At 57.2% G+C, this 19,542-nt stretch overlaps 3 protein-coding genes across 3 annotated transcripts; 1 reads left to right on the plus strand and 2 right to left on the minus strand.

Moving 5' to 3' along the window:
• Positions 1-618: 618 nt before the first annotated feature.
• On the plus strand, positions 619-5,722 carry VOLCADRAFT_117078 (uncharacterized protein; the record flags this gene model as incomplete). Its single annotated transcript, XM_002949098.1, has 6 exons — positions 619-629; positions 2,125-4,003; positions 4,289-4,342; positions 4,587-4,730; positions 5,190-5,284; positions 5,491-5,722. 6 exons carry the CDS (start codon positions 619-621, stop codon positions 5,720-5,722), a joined length of 2,415 nt encoding a protein of 804 aa, XP_002949144.1.
• A 1,069-nt stretch (positions 5,723-6,791) lies between these two features.
• Positions 6,792-11,085, minus strand: VOLCADRAFT_120721 (uncharacterized protein; the record flags this gene model as incomplete). Its single annotated transcript, XM_002949231.1, has 5 exons — positions 6,792-9,135; positions 9,193-9,390; positions 9,755-9,823; positions 10,202-10,281; positions 10,904-11,085. The coding sequence occupies 5 exons, from the start codon at positions 11,083-11,085 to the stop codon at positions 7,061-7,063; spliced, it is 2,604 nt and encodes an 867-aa protein (XP_002949277.1). The 3' UTR covers positions 6,792-7,060.
• Positions 11,086-12,669: 1,584 nt separating this feature from the next.
• Positions 12,670-19,036, minus strand: VOLCADRAFT_104220 (uncharacterized protein; the record flags this gene model as incomplete). Its single annotated transcript, XM_002949232.1, has 8 exons — positions 18,678-19,036; positions 18,393-18,495; positions 17,881-18,056; positions 17,519-17,620; positions 16,823-17,124; positions 16,524-16,745; positions 16,042-16,227; positions 12,670-12,777 (listed from the first exon to the last, which is right to left on the minus strand). The coding sequence occupies exons 1-8, from the start codon at positions 18,880-18,882 to the stop codon at positions 12,670-12,672; spliced, it is 1,404 nt and encodes a 467-aa protein (XP_002949278.1). The 5' UTR covers positions 18,883-19,036.
• Between the last annotated feature and the right edge of the window lie 506 nt (positions 19,037-19,542).

The raw sequence follows: 19,542 nt of genomic DNA on the forward strand, positions 1-19,542 counted from the left end.
AAGGGACAGGCGGGAGGTGGGGCAGCAGGAGCGTCTTGCATAAAACCACATGGCGATGCCCTCCCTATCCACTATAACATCATATCTCCGAATGGGCAAGATAGTTGCATGGCAACATTAAGGAATCAATTGCCGCTGTGAACAAGAATAAATTCAGGCTGTATATGCACGTGGAGGGGCTTTGCCGAGAGGAGAGGAAGTTTCTGGAGAGTGCGAGAGGGCAGGAGAGAGAGAGAGATGCCGTGAGGGAGGGGGTGAGAGAGCGAGGGCAGAAAGCCTCGTTAGTGGCTGGAACCCCGTGCACCTCCTCCTTACCTTCACAACGTTTAAACATGTCTTGTGATCCCACGCCACGCTGGTCCTGGCGCTGGTCCTGGCGTTTCCTCTGGAAGGGGCGACTCAGTTACCCACGCGGGTAGGCGCCCCGCGGGATCGTGTGTCATTGCTGTTGTATTGCTGCGTCTGTCGGCCGAGGGATTTGATAGATCGGCGGCCCATGTGGGCATGAGGAACCCATCCGGGGAGTAATTTCTCTCGACTACAGTTTTTGTGAAGTAAAGGAGTATTTTCTCACTGCAGGCTGATCGTGTACAAGATGAGCATGATAGGTTTTGTTTGATGGCAGGCAGGTGAGGGCGAAATGGCGGCTGGAACTTCCGCATCCGGTTGGGAAAGGGAAGGCCCGCGCGTCTCACCCAGGCCTGCTACATGTTTCATATCAGGTCGTCATTACGAGTATCATCGTTAGCACTCCGCGCTGCTTTGCTGCGGAGAGCCTGAGGAGGCGCAGACGCGAGGAAGGCTTAGGGCACACCTCATCCATTGCTTGTATTTAGCCAATTTAATGCTGGTTGCTTCCCGTCCGAGAGAAAACCTTGAGGTGCTTACTGCAGACAGCCTCTCATGGCTTCATGACGACATGGACTGGTACCGGGCCCCCCGCACAACAGGGATGGCCTCTCCTACCAACCGCAGGCCCTCACAGTCAGCTAGGCACGCGCTTTCCACCTCCTTGGAGTGGGAAAAAACCATGAGCTCGCACTTACTAACACTAGGCTTGAGCCCAAAAACGGAACTGAAATCCCTAACGGGATCGAGCAGTGCCTGTGTGTGTGCCGAGGATGTGGCCAGCAGACTGAGATCACCAGCATAAAGCATTAGTGATGTCGCTTTGCCGCCGAAGTGGAGGCCATTAAAGCTCGGCTGCCCATTTCGTGCACATGTTACGCGGCGTCGCCGGGAATCGTGTCAGGCTGTTCACGGGTGGCAGGCAATCGGGAACGGAAATAGGGGCCCCTGCAGACACGGCAGGCTGACCATGGCAGCGCACCTAAGCGCACCTTCTGCTGACGCAAGGATGCCACGAGGAGATTGACACACCTGCGGCGACGGCACCAGCGTGCAATGCTGGGTCAGGCTGGCTAGGGCTGACGGACCTTTCTATTATCTTGTGGCATCACGACGTCCACGTATCTGAGACACAGCACATGACTCGGCTGAGCGCTGGGTTGGGCCTTGGACGTCCCTCCTCCTTAGTACTGATAGTACTGAATATGAAGAGGAAGGAGGCCCTGCGTCGGATCGTCGGACCGTCCTAGAAAGCGGCAACCAAATCCATCCGAACACATCCGCCCGGCCCTTCGCGGCGCACCTCTCATCTGTCCGCCCGTTCGGCATCCTCGGCACCCCTCACTCAGATCACTCAAGACGATTGCACCAAATTCCCCCCCAGCATTGCCGCCCTCCGTGCCGCCCTCCTGGTTTATTTTCCCTCACGCAATCGCGACTCCAGCCTCTACCCCAGGAGCTAAGAACTTCCCTAGTGACCCCTCGTGATTCATTGCGTTGCGTCGTTAGATACCGACGTATAGGACCGCCAGGTCATCAGAACTGAACGGAACCTCGAATAAGAGTGACAGAGCACAGACGGTGTCGCTCAGCACTGTCAGTAGCGGCATCCCAGCGAGGTCGGGCTGCAAGCGGGGAACCTCATACGACTGCATTGTGATCACTGTGCCCCGCTAGGACCTGCCGGACCCCGGCAACATCCAATTGTAAGATGGCGCCACGGCATCCTTATCTCCGGCGATGCCCATCAACGTCGGTGCAGCGGCAGCTCCGCAGGCGTTACAACCCGCTGCCAGTACCCACCATGGGCAGTCCCTCGGTTGTTGGGGCTTTGGTGGCGGCTCTGATGATATCGCTGTCCAGCCCGGCGGCGGCTGCAGACGTCGCTCTGCAACAGCCTCAGGGTCCTCTCCAGGGCGACCATCCAGAAAGGGTCCATAGCCGCGGAGTCCCCGGCAAGTTGAAAGATACGCCTCCGTTGCTGCCGCCAAGCTCTGAGGAAGTCCGCACCTACTCCGCGCCAGCGGCAACACGGCGCCGCCTGCAGCAACTCCTACTCGCCGCCAGCGCCGGTGCATCAGACGGCGGCGGCGACGCCGCCGCCATGCCGTACTTTGACGGCGTCGTGCCTAGTTTTTACAACAGGGCCGATATGACCGGCCAGCCCGTCGCCCAGCCTGGTCAATCAATTCTGGCATCGCGCAATCCGCATTACGCGAACATGATGAAGCGGGAGGGCAAGCTGTTGCAGCAGGGCGGCGGGGAAGGCGATGGGGGCGATGGCAGCAGCAATGGCAAGCGGCGCCGCAGCGCTGACCAAACAGCTTCGCGCGCGGGTCAGGAAAGAGACGAGCGACCTCAGTCGCAACAGGAGCAGCAGCAACGACAGCAGCAGCAACAACAGCGGCATGATGAAGACCAGATGATGCGATTGGTCATGTCAGACTCGCTCACAGCTTCTCTATTGAGCCCGGCAACGCGGGCGCAACTCCAGGGGCAACAACAACAACCGCAACAGCAGCAGCAGCGGCAGCAGCAGCTAGCTATGGAGCTTGCCGCCAGTCCGGCAGCAGCATCTTCGACACCATTGCAGCATCGGGCCCCCCAACAGCTGCACGAGCGTGCCGTAGGGGCCGCTCATTCCGCCATCTCCGAGCCCCAGGGGACGCCAGCGCCACATGCTGCGCCACGACCCCTACGTATCTCCCAGCTGAAACAGGCGTGGCGCCAGGCAGGTGACGAGATGGGCATGGGGATCCTGAGTGGGAGCTATGGTACCAGTGACAGGATTCGAAACGCAGCTGATAATACTGGCGGTCGAAGCAGCAGTAGTAACGGCCGCGACAGCAGGACTGCCAGCGATAGCCTAGGCGCGGGCCCGGCAGAGGAAGTCGCTTTGAATGCCCGTTCACGGAATGGCAAAGCCGTCGCCGCCATTGGCAGCGGCGATCGTGGCTTGCCGGCACCCCCGCCGGCCGTCTCGTCGCCGCCGTCGGACCGCGACATCGTTGCCGACAGGGTGAAGGGCGTGGGGCTTGTAATTGATCTCGCCTCCCTTCAGAACCTGACCTCCAATGATGTACTCTGGGGTCTGTACGATTTGTACAGCTCTGGTCCTCGCGGTCCTGACCCCGCTGCTGACGAACCTGCTGACGGGAACGCCATCGATGATGAGTACGACAGTGATGTGTACGGCAGCACTGGCGTCGGTAGATCGGAAGCTGCCGGTAGCAAGCCGGTGTGGAAGCCACGTCAGCAGCTTCCTGAGCACGGCGGATGGCCCGAGGGTGCAGCGAGCAGGGGGACGGGCGAGTGGGCGGGCATGGAACCCGCAGGAGCAGACACTGGCGCAGGGTCACTAACGTCGGCCAACAGGAGAGGCGTTGGGCTTGCACTAGGGCTAAGACAGGGTACTATGGTTGACGGAGGTGGCGACGGTGGCGCAGGTGGAGAGCCCGGTGGGGCCGGCGGCGGCGGTGGTGGGGGCGGCGACGGCGGCGGCGGCGGTGGCGGCGGCGGCGGCGGTGGGGGCGGCGGTGGGGATGGCGGCACGGGTAATAAGAATGGCAAAAAGAAGTTTCCTTTCTGCCGGCCGCCGTACCTCCTCTGCGCGGACCGCGACTTGGTCACTTTCCTGGGTGTGACAACCGATCAGGTCGGAGGTGTCGACAGTCAGGCGATGTGGATGAAGCACTAGGTGTCAGTTCGTGGTGGTTCGCTCTGTCCAGGTCCTGGCCTCCTGGCTGTGTCTCTTCGTTTTTCCGTTTGGGCATGTGCCAAAATCGCTGGATGAGGTTTTGGGCGATCCAAGAACCGCCGGATGAGGGCGCGGCAGCGGTTTCGGTGAAAGGGTTGCCGCGTTGCTGCTGAGGGCGGTGTCAGAGCAGCATGATGTGATGCGAACGAGCAAGCCGCCAAGACCTCCCATGTGCTGCTGCAGGTGGTGTACGACCCAACAGTGCAGCAGTACGCCGGCATCGGCGCCATTTCGCAGGTATACTTAATGTATTCGGCGTCTACGTGTGAGAGGGCCTGCCTTCCTGCCCTCCTTCCTACCCCCATTTCATTTCATCCTTTGCCATTACGCCCACTATCAATCTGCGTTGAGCATGTGTAAATGCTGCCGCGGCTTGATTATATCGTTGTACTGAGGCCAATAATGAGGCGGCCTCGCTCGCGGTGTCTGAGCTGGCTCACACGTGTGACCTGCCTGACCTCACGCACATGTCGTACCGCAGCGCGCCCTGGTCGGCACCACCACACCCAACTTCTACGACAGGACGAAGACCAGCTCCCTTACGCAGTCCAACGCCCTGCGCTTCTCATCCAATGTGTTGTTCAACGGTTTCAACGGAGTCGCCGGAAATCAACTGCGCCTCGCGGTGGGTTGCGCTCTCGCGCTGCGTTGTCACCCCTAGACTCGAGATTCCCGAACAATTCATACATGCACACCAATTGCCAGGTATATGTCAGCTCGTGCAGTCCCTGCCCGGAAGTTATGACACAACGGCGGCTTTTGGATCCTGCTACGATGTTGTCGGGGTCGTTCAGGAGCGCCTGGGTGCTGGTATCAGGGCCCTAGCTCAAGCCTATGCTTGTTATTAAGGCTATGGGGTTGGGGGATACTGCGGAAGACGTTGTGGAGTAGCGCCCGGCGGGAAGGGGTTCCGGTAGGAGCGGCCGAAGGCGGCGGTAGGCCACCTGCGGACCTAGCCGACCCACAGATGTCGGGGCTAGGGCACAACTGCAGCTGGGCGCAGCAGCTAGGGCGGACTGCAAGTCTGCACAGGCCGGCATAGCTCCGTAAGACTGACCCCGCGGCGGCTCTCCCACCGCTGCAGCAAACCGACGTGGATCAAGGACCCAAGGGTCGGCTGCGGCCTGACTCTGTGAAGGTGTCCCTGCTCGACCGCCGCGGCACTTCCACGTTTGACCGGTGCGCGGGGACCAGATGGAAGGGACGGAGTAGGTAAACCATTTTCGGGTTTCGCATTCGTGACCCGCGAGAACTGGTGAAATTGGTGAAGCCTGGGAGTGGTCGTGACAACAATTACGCCTTAATGGTTTTTTGAGAGTTGTACACCCCAGAACTCACTACTCCCGCCTTGCCCTGTCCTGCCCCTGTTGTGTTTGCGAGTTCAGCGTTAACTATAAACCCATCTGGGTCATAACGGGCACGGGGCCCGGATTCGCTACAACAGCCGTCAACTTTGGGCCGTACGGCAATTTCCGCATTCCCGGCGGCCTTACCGCTGTGTTCACCGTGCCTGTACCGCAAAGTAATGGCAATGGCAACGGCGGCGGCAACGGTGGCGGCAATGGTGGCGGCAATGGTGGCGGCAATGGTGGCGGCAATGGTGGCGGCAACGGCTAATGGTTGGGAGTGGAGTTTTCGGTTGCAGCATTTGGAGAAGGATGGCGTCCGTGGGTGTTGTGGCTTTTTCCTTTGGTACCGGTCAAATTCCGACTCGAGTAAAAACCGTCAGCCTGTTGCTGCACAGTCACAGCCGGTTTTATTCCCCTCCTTCCCCTGCAGGACTAGCTGTGACGCTTGCGGTGCCAGCATTTTTTACAAATACTAATCCAGTTCACAGCTCCTCATGGGCGAACATTAAAACACCTGCCACGATAGCCCCTACATAAATCGCGAAACGGACACCGTGCATCTTTCCGCTTAAAACTGTACAGCGACCCCTTTGTCTGTTCCCTGCCATCCAATATGATGCCATGCCGCAGCACGATCTAAAATAGTCACAAGGCGGTTAAAAATTTGGCCGAGTTAGCAAGTTTCGGTTAATCACGTGGAGTAGAATGCATCCGTCGCTCTGAATTTATGATCTTGTCGTCCGAAGACGTCCCAAAACTAAACAATAATAAAAACGCTTCTAACCGTGCAGCGGAACAACGTAGTTGTCGACATCCCCGCAGCACTGGCGCCAGAATGAAGATTGATGCTTCGTGCGCCCTCACAGGTGCACGTTCGATGCTAGCAGTGCCGAACAAAACGCCATAACCTATGGAAGAGATATCCAAGCACACACACCATTATCGTCCGTGTCAGAACGTGTCTTCTCTGTAGTAAAAGACTCAACGAGGATGAAAGGTACCAAAGAACCCAACAGGTAATATGCCAAACTGATCACTTCACAATCGCGTAGACAACTCCGCTTCCGATCTCGCAAAACCCTAACAAGTACTAGCGTTCCATGAAAATTAGAAGTGTGGACTCGGCAAAGAGCCATAGTCGCTGTTGGTGATGCATCTCCCGACGAATAATTTTGTACCACAACATGCTTTCTTTTGCGTATTCACGACCCTCCTGCGCACATTCAAGCACTGGTCCACATGCTTTAGACGATCGGCACGGTGCAGGTACTGCTGCACAGCCTGCTGCAACCGTACATCCATGCACAGCGAAGAAAGAGTACCTACTTTGTAATGCCGGCGCCAGTCATCTCCAGCTAATGAACAACTGCAATAGAAACCGCAGTCATGCCCAGGCCGTCAGGGAAGAGAAAGCAGCACTCTGTGGCCATGCATTACTACACAGTCGCGCTGCCCCATCAACCTCATGCCTGTCGGTCTAATATCTCGTCTGCACCGAATTGAACTACACTCCACGTTAGTATCGTAAGCCATCATCCTTATATTCAGCTTTTCCATCATTAACTATTCCCTCTTCATGGCCTTATGCAATTTAAGTCACGATCCATTAATGACAGGCCAGGGCATCGAAGGGCGTGTCACACGCAACGAAGTTCTCGAAGGCGAAGGCCAAGTCCTGGTCCATCGTGTCCCGCGCCACACCTCCAAACCCATCGCCAAGGCCAAGGCCGCACTCGGCTGAATCGAGTGGTGGGCCCTGCGGCTCATCGCGCTGCATTGACGATCCCTCTGCGTCGGCCTCCGGCGAACCAACCTCCTTGCCACGGGCCTCGGGCGTGCCATCCGGTGCAGCCGGGTCGTCCGCCAGGTACGGCAACACGTCGCAGGCGTCGCAGGCCGTGGTGGTCTCGGCAGGCGCTGCCGGCGCCTCCATTGGGGCTTCACCGCGCCGCACAGCGTCGGCGTCAAAGGCGTTGCTGGCGCCTGCCATGAACGGCGACTCCTCTGGAACTTGCGCCAAACTCGCCATGCTCGTAACGCTGCCAGCAGTCACAAGCCCCCGCGCATATTGATACGGTGTGGCCAGGGGGTAACAGCATCCGTGAGGACCTACATGGTGACCACCGTGCGGCACTACATGGAACGGCTGCATCGGGCCACAGCCGCGGGCCCAGTGCATGCCACTTGTCGCAGCTGAGGGGGAAACGCATGACGGCTTGCCAGGCTGCTGCGAGGCCGAGGTGCCGCTGCACGGGGACAAGCGGCCATGCTCCTGGCCATCGTGCTCCGACACACTACTGCTGCAGGCTTCGCCCTCAACGATGGGTGCCTCTACCTGATCACGCGGGCTCGGCTGTGGCGCCACCCACATGTCAAGGCGACCGGGGTAGACAGGCATGCCATGGCGAGGTCCGAACGAGTAGCACATGTGCGGTGGCGGTGGATGCATGCCTTGTGGATGCTGGTGGCATGGACTGGCGGCGCCACGGAAGGCCGCCGACTCGGGGCAGGCGCCGCAGTGGCAGGCAAGCGCTATGGCACCACCGCGGCCGAAATTGCAGGGCATCATTGGCGGGAGAGCATTGCGCCCAATGTTATTGCGGCCCCATCCCGCCGGGTCATGGCTAAAGGGTGGCAGCGGGTTGCCTTGCCAGGCGCTGGCGGCAGCGTCAGCAGGTCCCCAAGGAGCCCAGGCGGCTGGATGGGGATGATGGTGGAGGTGATGATGAGGGGCTGGGTGCACATAGCAGGAGTCAAGCTGGGCCGGGGACTCCACGCTGCTCTGGCGCTGTGGGAACACCCCGCTGGCATCCTTTGCTGTGGGCATCGACGGCCAGGGCGCTGCGGGGGAGAAACTACTCGTCGCGCCACCTCCCATGCTGCAATCTGGTGGCGGGTACGACGCTGAAGGCATTGCGCGGTAGGGGTATGGCGGCACGGGATACGGCGTCGCGCGGTAGCAGCAGGGATGAGGAGGCGCGCAGGCATATGGCGGCGGCGTGTCGTAGGGGGCACCGTACTCGTAATTGTAGCCATCGAAGACGCGCTCGTGCGTGTATGTGCGAGGGAAGCGGGCATCACAGGGGGCGGGCATGCCGCCGCCCGTGCTGCAGCGGTCACGGGCGTAGTCATCCTCGTGTGATGAGAATGAATCGTGTTTGTTGGCGCCAGCCTCAGACTTAATCGTGTCGGGCGACGGCATGGCAGCAGTTGCCGCCCGGGCAGAGGCCAGCGGCGGGAGGCCAACCGGAGTCCTGCAGCGGCTCCGAGCTGTCGTAGCGAGCAGTGACGGCCGGCGGCGGACTGTTACGGCCTGGACGTAGGAAGCATACGGTGCATGAGGAGAACAAGCTCCATACATGGGCGCGTGCGGAGGTCGTGGGGAGCCGCTGGGTGCAATGGGCACCATGCCATCCGCCACAGCGGGGTGGACAGGGTCGCCAGGGGACGATGCCGCGGTTGCCAGTGGGTGCGCCAGTGCAAGGAAGGAGCCGTCGGCGTCGTCGGTGACGCAGGCCAGCTCCGGAGGTAGCAACACGGGATCCGCCAGAGCTGGCGCAGCTGAGCAGTCCTCTAGGGCCAGACCGGCGGCAGCGGCGCCTGGTGCAACTTGATGCCAGGCGTCAAACACGGCTTGCACAGCGCCCAAGCCACCGGCAGGGCACGCGGCCTCGCCATTGTCTGGAGTAGCATCGGTGCTGACAGGGTGGAAAGGGGCCATGCACTCATCCTCCTCACCAGCAGCGGCTTGAGTCGCGTCCTCTTCGGCAGCAATGGCTGCAGCAGCGCGCCGCGCGGCGCATGTGCTGCGCTGGCGACGTGGCGGCGTATTCTCGAACTCGTCGTCGTCATCTTCCTCGCTGGACTGTTCGGAGCATACACTGCCCTCTTGCTCAAGCTCGTCAATGTCGTCCTCGTCAGAGCTATCCTTGTGGGCTGCACGACCCCGCCGGCGCTTCACAGCCCTGGCGCGCCGCTGCGATGCATCCTCACCAGCCTTCAATGCGAGACCACCCTAGAATCAGTGAAAGTGAGTGAACAGCGGAAGTGGTAAAGTTAATAAGACCGAACGCAGACAAGACCGACAGAGGGAAGGCAACCAAGAGGGCCTTATGCTCGTTGACCGGAGCATTTGTTTTACGCAACACCGCAAGCCAAAAAGCTACTTTCTGTTACAACAAACACATGGCCAAGTCGTGTGGTTAAAAAAATCTGCTGTATTAGCTGATCATGCATGCAGGGAAGTCCCAGCACTGTGACAAGGCCGCGATAAAGCGGCCCCCTGGGTCCAGCCCCTCACTTGCCTGCTGTTTCCGTTTCTTGCGGTACTCGCGGAAGTACTCCTTGAGGCCGTCGATGGGCCGCAACCCTACATTGAGGAAACACGAAGAAAGTCAAACAGCAGTCAAAGTAGCTATGGTGGGCTCCGTTAAAGCACAAACGTGCTTGAAAAGGACACAGTTGGCACGATGGCCGTACAAGCCATCATGCAGGCAAGGTTCCCTGCTGGCGACCACGCCAACAACTTCTGTAATCGCCAACAATTTCTGTCGGACAATACGGGTAGTATGGTAACGACCCGTCGGCCGCCTTGCGACACAAGGAAGGAAAGACATGGATATCACGCATTCCCGGTAGAGCCGTTGCCGTACCCGAAGTTTACAGAAAAACTCAGTATTGCGGAGGGCGGCTTCAACGACGTGAGTTTTGACAGCTGTACATCAGTTCGTGGTAAGTGACCCCTCACCTTTGCTCTGCCTCAGTACGGCCTTGAGACAGGGAACTTGGCCAGCAGGCCAGGAAGTGGCAGCATTGCGGTGATACCATCTACCGTAAAACCCGGCAAGGTGGTCAGCACGGGCAGTTATGGTAGGAGGCGATGGTGGAAAACCGGTGGGAAGAGGAGAGGGACCAGGGAGGAGTAGGGACGGAGGGGTGTGAGGAGGAGGAGGGAGCGCAGATGGAAAGGGGAGATGGAACAGGGGGTGCGGAGGAGCGCGAGGTTTTCCCAGGGAGGGGCAGGACGGTAGGAATGTGCGAAGGTCCCCGGGCGGGGGTGAGAAGGGATGATAGTCAAGGAAGGAGGAAATGAGGGTGACGGCGGTGTTGGGGTGGAGGGGAAGGAGAACGGTGGTGCGTGAGGGAGCGGCGACAGGCAGTTCAGGAGCTCGAGACGAAGACGGGGGCTGATACTGAAGTCCCAGCATGCAAACTTGCGGGCATCCGCAAAGCCATGAAGACGAAGGCATTTCATCCTTCGCTGCTGTCGATATCGTTTGCAATTGCTGGACCTCCACTTCGGCGAACATCCGTTCCCATGTTGAGCAGTTGTTGCCGAAATGCAAGGTTGCCGGGCGGCCTTGGCAAGTTGCCAACCAACAGAGCGATATAGGCTATTGATTTCCCGTAAATCCCGTGAAGTGCGGTCGAATTGTGGCGCAAGACTCACTCGATGACCTCATTGACGGTCGGCCTGGTCTTCAGCGCTGCGTATCTCCCACGCCACCAATTACTGAAAACCTTCCAGTAGCCAGAGGGCCTTCGATTCAAGGCGGTCTTGGACTTTGCCCTTGGAGGGGCTGCCCCCGTATCCATAGCGGTTTCCTCGCAGGGCGAACAACTGGCTTCCATTGGGGACAGGTGTCCCGTAGGTGACGCGAAATGCGCAGCAGCCAGGCGCCCACAAACTCGTCAAAAATGTCCTTTACAATCCAACTTCCCAAGACAGAAGGATCGGACGAACGCCGAAGAGGAGCGAGTCAAAGAATGCCGCTGCAGTTGGGAGAGTCCCGCTGCTTGATGGTCCAACGTGCTGGCAAAGCACAACAGCAGGGCGTATTGATCTACTTGCTCTCTAAGGATTGCCACCTAACACCTTGTTGAACAAGTCCACGTCTATCTCTGCAGCCTGTGAGCAAGTGGAATACGGTGGCTGCAAACAGGACCGAACCAATTTAAACCTGTAACTAAGGCGCAACAATACGTCGACATGTCGGCTCTGCCACGAAAATGTTCAACCTCGAGGTACGGCGTGTTGGTCGCGCCCACCTAAGTGGCAGTGACGATAGGCATGTAGCCCCTTGCTGTTTGAGAAGCTTGATTCTAATACATCCTGGCACGTATTATAGTTATTTTAATTACGAAGCTTCATGCATGTCATTTCACGTCTGGACGACTGCGCCCGCCACATAGTTTTCGCCACATTCAGGTCAGCGACTCCTGTGGCTTTGACAACTTCTAATCTTACATGAAATGTGTAGCTCTATTGCTAAAATTTTTTTTGGATTAGATCAGGAAAAGTGCTTTAGGTTTACGGTAGCTATCGCCCTTACAGTTACAAAGCCAACTGCTGCCGTTTTTATCAAGTCGCACTCCAGGATCCAGCACAGTTTTCACCTATACTCTCTAAATTTTAGAGACCGTACCTGGCAGTCGGTCGATGGATTCGTAAGTGTCAAACAATCACTCTTTATGCCCAAAAGTGCATTAATACATGCAGTACGCCGGTTGCAACGGCAAGCCATGCGGCTTCATGACACCGGAGCATATCTGTTTAAGCTAGAGATAACGAAGCGCGGAAACACCAGTGTGCCTCAGGCGCAAGGGCTGTGCAATTCGGTGTAATAAAAGGTCAAAAAGGTCCGTTGCCATGCCGCCATACATGAGAAAATAGGATAGCGCCTTGCTTAGAAATGAGGCAAATTAGGCTGTGATCCCAAGAATCACGAGCACTTTGTGACTACTCTGGCCCATCCAGGGAGCTCGGTGCTGCTTCCTTGGGGTTAAGAGGGAAGGGAACAATCCTTGACAACAATTCATCAGGGTCGCAAATTCCATAACTCATGTAATGGACACCATGCTTGTTGATGCCATGTTTGGAAATGCCAAGGTGCTTCTGTATTGGATCACTCAATCCGAGCCCGAAGAACATGACAGCGTGTCCAGTTACGCCGGTACTCATCATAGTCTCGCCCGACTTCCTCACGATCGTGTGTCCGGCCGGCCGACCGCACGGTGCCGTACCGAAGTAGGGCCGCAACGCCACGAAATGGTATAAGCTAAAACCCAACAATCCCCGATACCCAGCATGACATGGCGCCAGACGGTGAGAAGAACCAAGCAACATGGACATATTCGCAATCGGTTACCACCGTTCATTCCGGCCACGCACGGATAGCGGAACCTGGATTCAATGCATGCAGCGGAGGCAAGCGCCTAGAGCTCTCCGAAGGCCTCGACCCCGAAAGGGCCTCGGGCTTCCTCGCCCTTTGTTCGCTGCAGGGCAGGCTGCTTGCCTGCCTGCTGGCTGGTTGGCCTGCCTGCCTGGTGTTGGCGTCAACACACGATCCAGGGCATGCTTGGAACTCTCGCACCCACTGCGCGAATGGCCATTACTCCCCAATAAGGGACTAGATCAGCATCCACCAGCTTAGATTTGTTTAAGTGGTTTCTTTTGGTCGAAGCTTACGCACGTGAACGCCAACAAGGCAGAACAGCTTCGTTAGAAAGCCGGGGAGTATGGAAGAATAAACGTCTGGATAAGAAACCAGATGGATGCATACAATATGAAGGAATGGGAGCCACTGGCGGCATCGGTGCCAGCCAATACATTCTGACAGATAGGCTCTTGCAGTGAGCTGCGCTGATACGTTCAGGTCAGTCCGTACGTGCATGACGGCGCCCGCCGCAATCAGGCGCCATCCAGGCGCTGAATCAAAACGGCCAAGACAGGCCAGTATGGTTGGTTACCTGCAATGCCCATTTTGCAGTCGGCCGATACTCTCTTTATGCCGTCAATTGGGTTACATTTAACGATATTCGGCAAAAATCAAGTTATCTGTGCACGGCTCGATCGTAGTTCGATTTGCAACGACAAAGCTGTTAGATTTTTAAATCAAAAAGGCCTTCGCTGCAGGACCATAAAATATTGCTGAAATGACATGGACATGTTTAGTGACGTTCAGTTCAGTTCAGTCATCCTTCGGAGCAGCCGCGGTCCTTCACACGCACTACAGAGAAGTACTGAGAAGTAGCCGATGGCATTCGCAACGCTACACGATTATCAACATTGTGAACGTGCTCCAATTAAACAAAACCCTCTCTAGGTTGCTGTCTGTCTTTCGCGCACACCTTATCCACTTTTCATGACCTTTCATGCACTTTGCAGGCGCGAGCTCCGTACCATCAAACAAATTCAACAGGAACAAAAACTGAAAATTAACCGCGAACCAAGACAAAACTTTTATATATTTCAGCGTGGAACTGTTTCTCTTTTCCTGCATGAAGGGCTGAGTTGAGTATGGCATGCATTCGTGACAATGCGGCATCTGGGAAAGGCATAACGAAAAAAACTTGCATACTTTCCACACCACAAGGCATAACTTATGAGGAGGTAATCATGCAGAACATGCACTTTCCTGCAGAATGCGTCGTGCTGCCTATAACGTCATAGGGCGGGCGCTAAACGCTTTTACTCGTACGGCGGCTATCCGAGTCGCTATCCGATATGAGGAAGCTTCATTTGAAGCAAATAAAACGTCCTTAAAGAAATCATATCTATTGTATTGCGATGTTGCTCCACATTGTCGTGGCTTGCACGCCTGCCAGTACGACGACAGATTCTCGCGTTCCGTCCGTCGGACCGCTACGTATGGCTCTTACGTCCCCCCGTGCACCAGAAGGAAAAAGCTACATGTTTCAATAACACTATTAGCAGGTCCAATTTCCTACAGTGCCAGATTTTGTGCATCAGAGACACAAGCAATGTACATGACCGTGTGGGCCGCGAGGCGTACCTTACCGTACCGGACGTCTGATTAGTACATGATTAAGGGAAACGGACAGCAGAGGCGTCCCGCGGGACCGGCCGGTGACAGGTACTTCCTATAAGCTTCAAAATAACGAAATAGTAGAGTTGTAGGCAATACCACACGAGTAGAATTCCTATTCCCCAACACTCATGCGACCGCGACGCCTCTATTCATTATCGGACTTCCACAACGTAATGACAGGAAGTATAGAAATCAACTTACCAAGTCGAGTTATTGCGATGGGCAAAAAGCTCTCACATATACAACAATGGCCGTACCAGCGCTTAAAAAGTCGCGCTCCAGTCAGCTCCAGCTCACAAAACTGAACAGTCCTCACTAACTTCCTGACATCCGCGCAACAAATCATAGTGGTTCGATTAACTACCGTTGGTTCGTGTCAGCAGAATTCGTGGCGGAATAGCGATTCAACGGCACATGTCCCGTTTTTCGCAACACTCTGGAAAAGCAAAGTCGAACTCCACAGGACACCAGCACGCAACATGTAGCAATCAATCTTGTCAGCAAATACGTTTGAAAGCTAGCGGTTCAATTGATGTTGTGCTAAGGACCTGCAACAGGAGCGCGGGCAAGCTCGAATTGAAGTGGGCAGCAGCAACCGACCGATCGGGGCAACTTCGCTTTAGCTAGGTCCAGCCTTGGTCAATATACAAACCACGCAAGGCCACTCTCTTAAATCATTTATATCAATTCCCAAGTTGGCAACTGCTCCTTGTTCGCGTCTTCCAAACCGTTACCGATGCGATCGTGAACCGCGCAGTTACACTCGAGCCGCGGTCCAGCCCGCCCTCCAGCTCTAAAAGCGGGAAATGGGTCGGAAATTCCGGGTCTAGCGCGTGCTCCTCCTCTGCTAAGCCCTCCATCTGCGCTATTACTCCCGTCGGGTCAGTCAGCGCTTTGTGCACCTGTACCGCCGCTGCTGCTGCTGCTGCTGCTGCTGCTGCTGCTGCTGCTGCTGCTGCTGCTGCTGCTGCTGCTGCTCGTCTTGTTGCAATCCTTCAAGCTCGCGCAGAAAGTCTTCCTCCGAACGCGAGCATCCGCATATGTTGCACTCGAGCAGGGAAGACCCTGGCTTTGTCGGCGCAGCGGTGCCGAAGCACCCCGGCGCCGCGCACATATACTTGAGGAGGAAGAGGCGCAGGTAGGCGGGCTCCAAGGGTCCCTCCTCGCCCGGCGGGGCGGTGATGACCGGCTGCAAGACACCACACGACGATTAGCAGTATGAGCCAACAAAACGCAATTTATCCCATCCTGGCAGGTTCCCACTACCAAGTACCAGGTACAGGAACACCTGACTAGCAACTACCTGACTAGCAGGTACAGAAACACACCCAAACAATTATGCCAATGAGATTTGAACTATTACAAACAAACAAAGCTTCTACTTTCCAAAACCGGAAGTAAAACTTCCCGTCGTGCTCCGGAACCACCGCGACGGTCACGTTTTCCCTTTTTATCCCCCCCTACCGAACCCCCGGCCTCCCTCCCACATCTTGCAACCGTCCGGAACACGCCATCTCACACAATCCCGGTGGCCCCCCTACGCCCCGGAGGCCCAATACCGTTCGCGTAAGCACAACTCGAGCCAGCGGTTAGAGAGAACTACCGACGACCTGAGGCCCCCCGGCGCCGCAGCACTCTTTCTTTGGCAGCAGCTTTACTCGCTCGTGGTTCGTCTCCCCCCCCCCGCCCCCGCGCACTGCCCTGCGCCACTGCCCATCTGTCACGTCTGCCAGGACCAAGCACGCGGACACCGCACCTGGGCTTCCTGCATCTCGATCTCCACACCGCCATCGCCCGGCATAGCAGCGGCCTCCCCGCCGCCCGCCGCAGGTGCCCCCCGGTCCTCGCCATCGGCCTCCATGTTCCCGCCGCCGCTGTCCGTCTCCCACTCGCTCTCCTCACCCTCGTCATCATCATCATCATCGCTCCATCGGGACTCCGTCTGCAGATAGATAAGAGAGCCCAGGAAAAGTCAAAGAGGAAACGGCGCTCCAAAAATGGGAATAGAGAAAATGCAGAGTGTGGCTTTCCACTCCGCCAGACGCAATGAAGGACCATTCGCCGATTGGCAGCGGTCACGAGCCTTTTGCTGCTCTCCTTAAACACCCCCCCCAATCCTCGTGCACCTGCACGTCTACCGGGTTTTGCGTTGTTCATTCATCCAGAACCCTCTCTTCACCCCGCCCCACCCCACCCCACCCCACCCCATGCCGAACCGCCGGGTGCGGTAAGGCCCACCTGGCACCGGGGGCATGTGCAGGCGAAGCCGTACACCTCCCTGCACTGCGCCTGCCGCTCCGCCAGATCCCAGTGCAGCGGCACGTAGCTCTGAGCCAGCTCCGTACCGGGAGGCAGGTCGTGCAGCGCGCGGAATGTGACGTGGGTGCGGTCGGGGAGGTCGCTGTCAAAGTCGTCAAACCGCGCCACGTTGGGAAGACATTCGTGGTTGATCAGGGAGGCCTGCGGATTGGTGGCGGGGGTCAAGGAAGGCTACAGGCAGGGCAACCCAGCCCAAGTTACCCGCCTGGCACACACACCTGCGCGTACAGGGCGCTGCCCCGCAGCCGCCGCTCGCCATCCCCCGCTTCCCCGCCACTGCCGCCGCCACTGCAACCCGCACCGCAACTGCTCTTGGGGGCCGTCTGGCCGTTGCCACCTTCGCCGCTGCAGCCGGGTCCAGGCGCCGCGGTTCCTCCATGGTGATGGTGATGGTGATGGTGCTGGTACTGGTAGGGTGCCGCCAACACGCCATAGGAGTTGAGTTGTTCCTTCCGCAGCAACCTGGCCAGCTCCTCTACGTCCCAAGGTATGGGCAGGGAGCCGCCGACTCCCTGGAGATCTGGGGAGCAGCGGGTCGCACCCGCCAGTGGTGGAGGCGGAGTGGAAGTTGCGGGGGGGAGAAGGGGAGAAGGGATATGAGACGGAAGCACATTACGACTTGAGTTCGTGGTGGCGATGGTGGTCGGCCCAGGTGGTGAATGCTGGAGCGGTTCGCAGTTGTGAGAACTTGGCGGAGCGCGATCCAAACCGCGGCAAGTGGCTCAGGACCCGCCGTTTCCTCCCTCCCTTCCCTGCGGCCTCCCGAAACCAATCCCCTGAGGAGAGCTTTGGATATCGCGGTCGTCGTGCTGGAAGCTCCGTTGCTCCTAGAGCATTCACAATAGTTTTGAGTAGGTGATGTTTGCATGCTGTCTTCATGTATTATTTCCTTGACGTCCTTCCCTTCCGCGCACCTCTCAGGGCTTCCACCAGCAGGGGTGCCAGCCTAGCCGCCACAGCCCGCTCCGCCTCCGTGGCCTCGCCCACCAGACATGACAGCGCGGCGAACCTGCGTTCTACGTGGGCGGAGGGGCGAGGGCGGAGGGAGACCGGGGGAAGCCACCGAAGGCCGGCCTGTAAGATGCACCGTGTGATTCGACCAACCACACAACCAACCACAATTATTATTCTTCCTTCCGCTCTCAAGCGGTGAACGTTGTGATCGTTATATGTTTATGGCGGTTAGCTTTGAATGACAGACAGATCTTTTAAAAACGGAGTGGTTGAGCCAGAGCAGGTAGGTTTTGGACCGAACGGATGGATTGATTAGCTGCACGCCCTTTTTCCTGGTTGTGGCGCCCGATTGGGGTTTTCCCCAGTGGTTGGGGTCCGGCTCCCAACTCGCCTGCCTCTGCAGTGCCCGCGTGCCGCAGCGCAAGAGCGTGCAGCAGGAACCGCAGCTGGGATTGCTGTTCAGGCGGCAGCCCAAACATGGCGAGCCGTGCGTAGGCGCTGCGGGGAGGAGCGGACATGGGGACGCGCAGTGGGATAGAGCGAAGCGAGGGTAGCCGAGGCCAGGAGACCACTGTAGGCTTTCCATTAAAAGAAAAAGCATTCATGAATCATTCACTTCTTTTCGTTTCTGTGCGCGATGCCTGGACTCCCCCAAAAGGAGGCGACCTGCTAAGGCGTGCTGCTTCTGGCGCGTGATCGTGACACACTGTCCCACGCACAGACATACGTACATACGTACGTACACACACGGCCATATCGAAACACTGCCGAGAAACTGGTGGGCGGCTGTAGGTGACCCGGGAGAATGGTTGCGTTCCGATTTCCCGCGCTAACCTGCAGAGGGGCTGCGAGTGCAGCCAAGGTGTCCCTTGGGCTGTTTGCTGACAGGTCGCGCTGCAGAAGCACGCCTGGCGGCACACGGAGCACTCGATGCACTCTGCATGTAAAAGAAGCATGGCACGGAGCGCGGGCATGGCGGAGTGATAAAGCGAAGATGCTCGTGGGCATGCGGCGTGTGCGGCGCAGCGGAGCATTAGCCGTGCCATGCATTGCTGAGATGAATACAAGCAAAGAAGGATTATGCAAATGCCAGCTGTTCTGGTTTGCACCGCCTCTCACCTTGCGGCCGAACGGCCCGTAGGCATGCTATGCAGGTGGACTGCGCCGTTTCCGGGGCAACGAGGAGAAGCAGCGGTGCTTCATCCAGGACAGTCTCGCCACCCTTCACAAGTCGAGTGGTGTACAGGCTCCGCCCTTTCCGATTATGCGTCCGAACCTCAAGCACGCCGCCTGGTAAAACTTGTCCTCCACTTAAAGCATCCATTTCTACGAGTACATAAATCCTTATGGAACCTAATGTGCTAAATATAACGTTTAAGGAACACGACGATTGCACGAGCACTCCTTACGCAAGTTACTGAACCCTGACGCCTAAACCCTTCCGATTAATGCTTCAAAATGCACTTAGAACTATGCAAAGCTGACGCCTTAGACGCTAAAACGTATGGGAAGCTGCATTTGGAAAGAATGTAACCAGGTTGTGCAACAAACAACTGACAAATTACCCGTCACACCGACAAATCAACCTGAAGGCCGTTAGCATGGGCGTTTTTGTTACGTAGCATTTTTGTTACGTAGTGCCTACAGTCACTGGTATGAGGGTGATGCACCTGAGGTTGCTTTATCCTGACACGCAAGGTCCTCACCGGATGTCCAAGCGCTGAGGCACACGCAGTCATGCGCAGAAGGATTGCGCACAGAAACTCATATGATGCACGTGGTTTGACTTCTGCCTTCGCCATGCCATGGGATGCTTCGCGGGTATTAAGAAATGGTGTGGGGTGAAATTGTATTCTGCAGAACGCAACGCGAAGCACTCCGCCTGCAATGATTGAAGCAAACATCCTCATCGGCAACTCAAATATGTACAAGCGCGTTTAGCACACATCAGTTTTTCTCTGGCAACACAACAGTCGTCCCTGGC

Source organism: Volvox carteri (assembly GCF_000143455.1).
Source record: "Volvox carteri f. nagariensis unplaced genomic scaffold VOLCAscaffold_13, whole genome shotgun sequence".
Classification (NCBI taxonomy): domain Eukaryota; kingdom Viridiplantae; phylum Chlorophyta; class Chlorophyceae; order Chlamydomonadales; family Volvocaceae; genus Volvox; species Volvox carteri.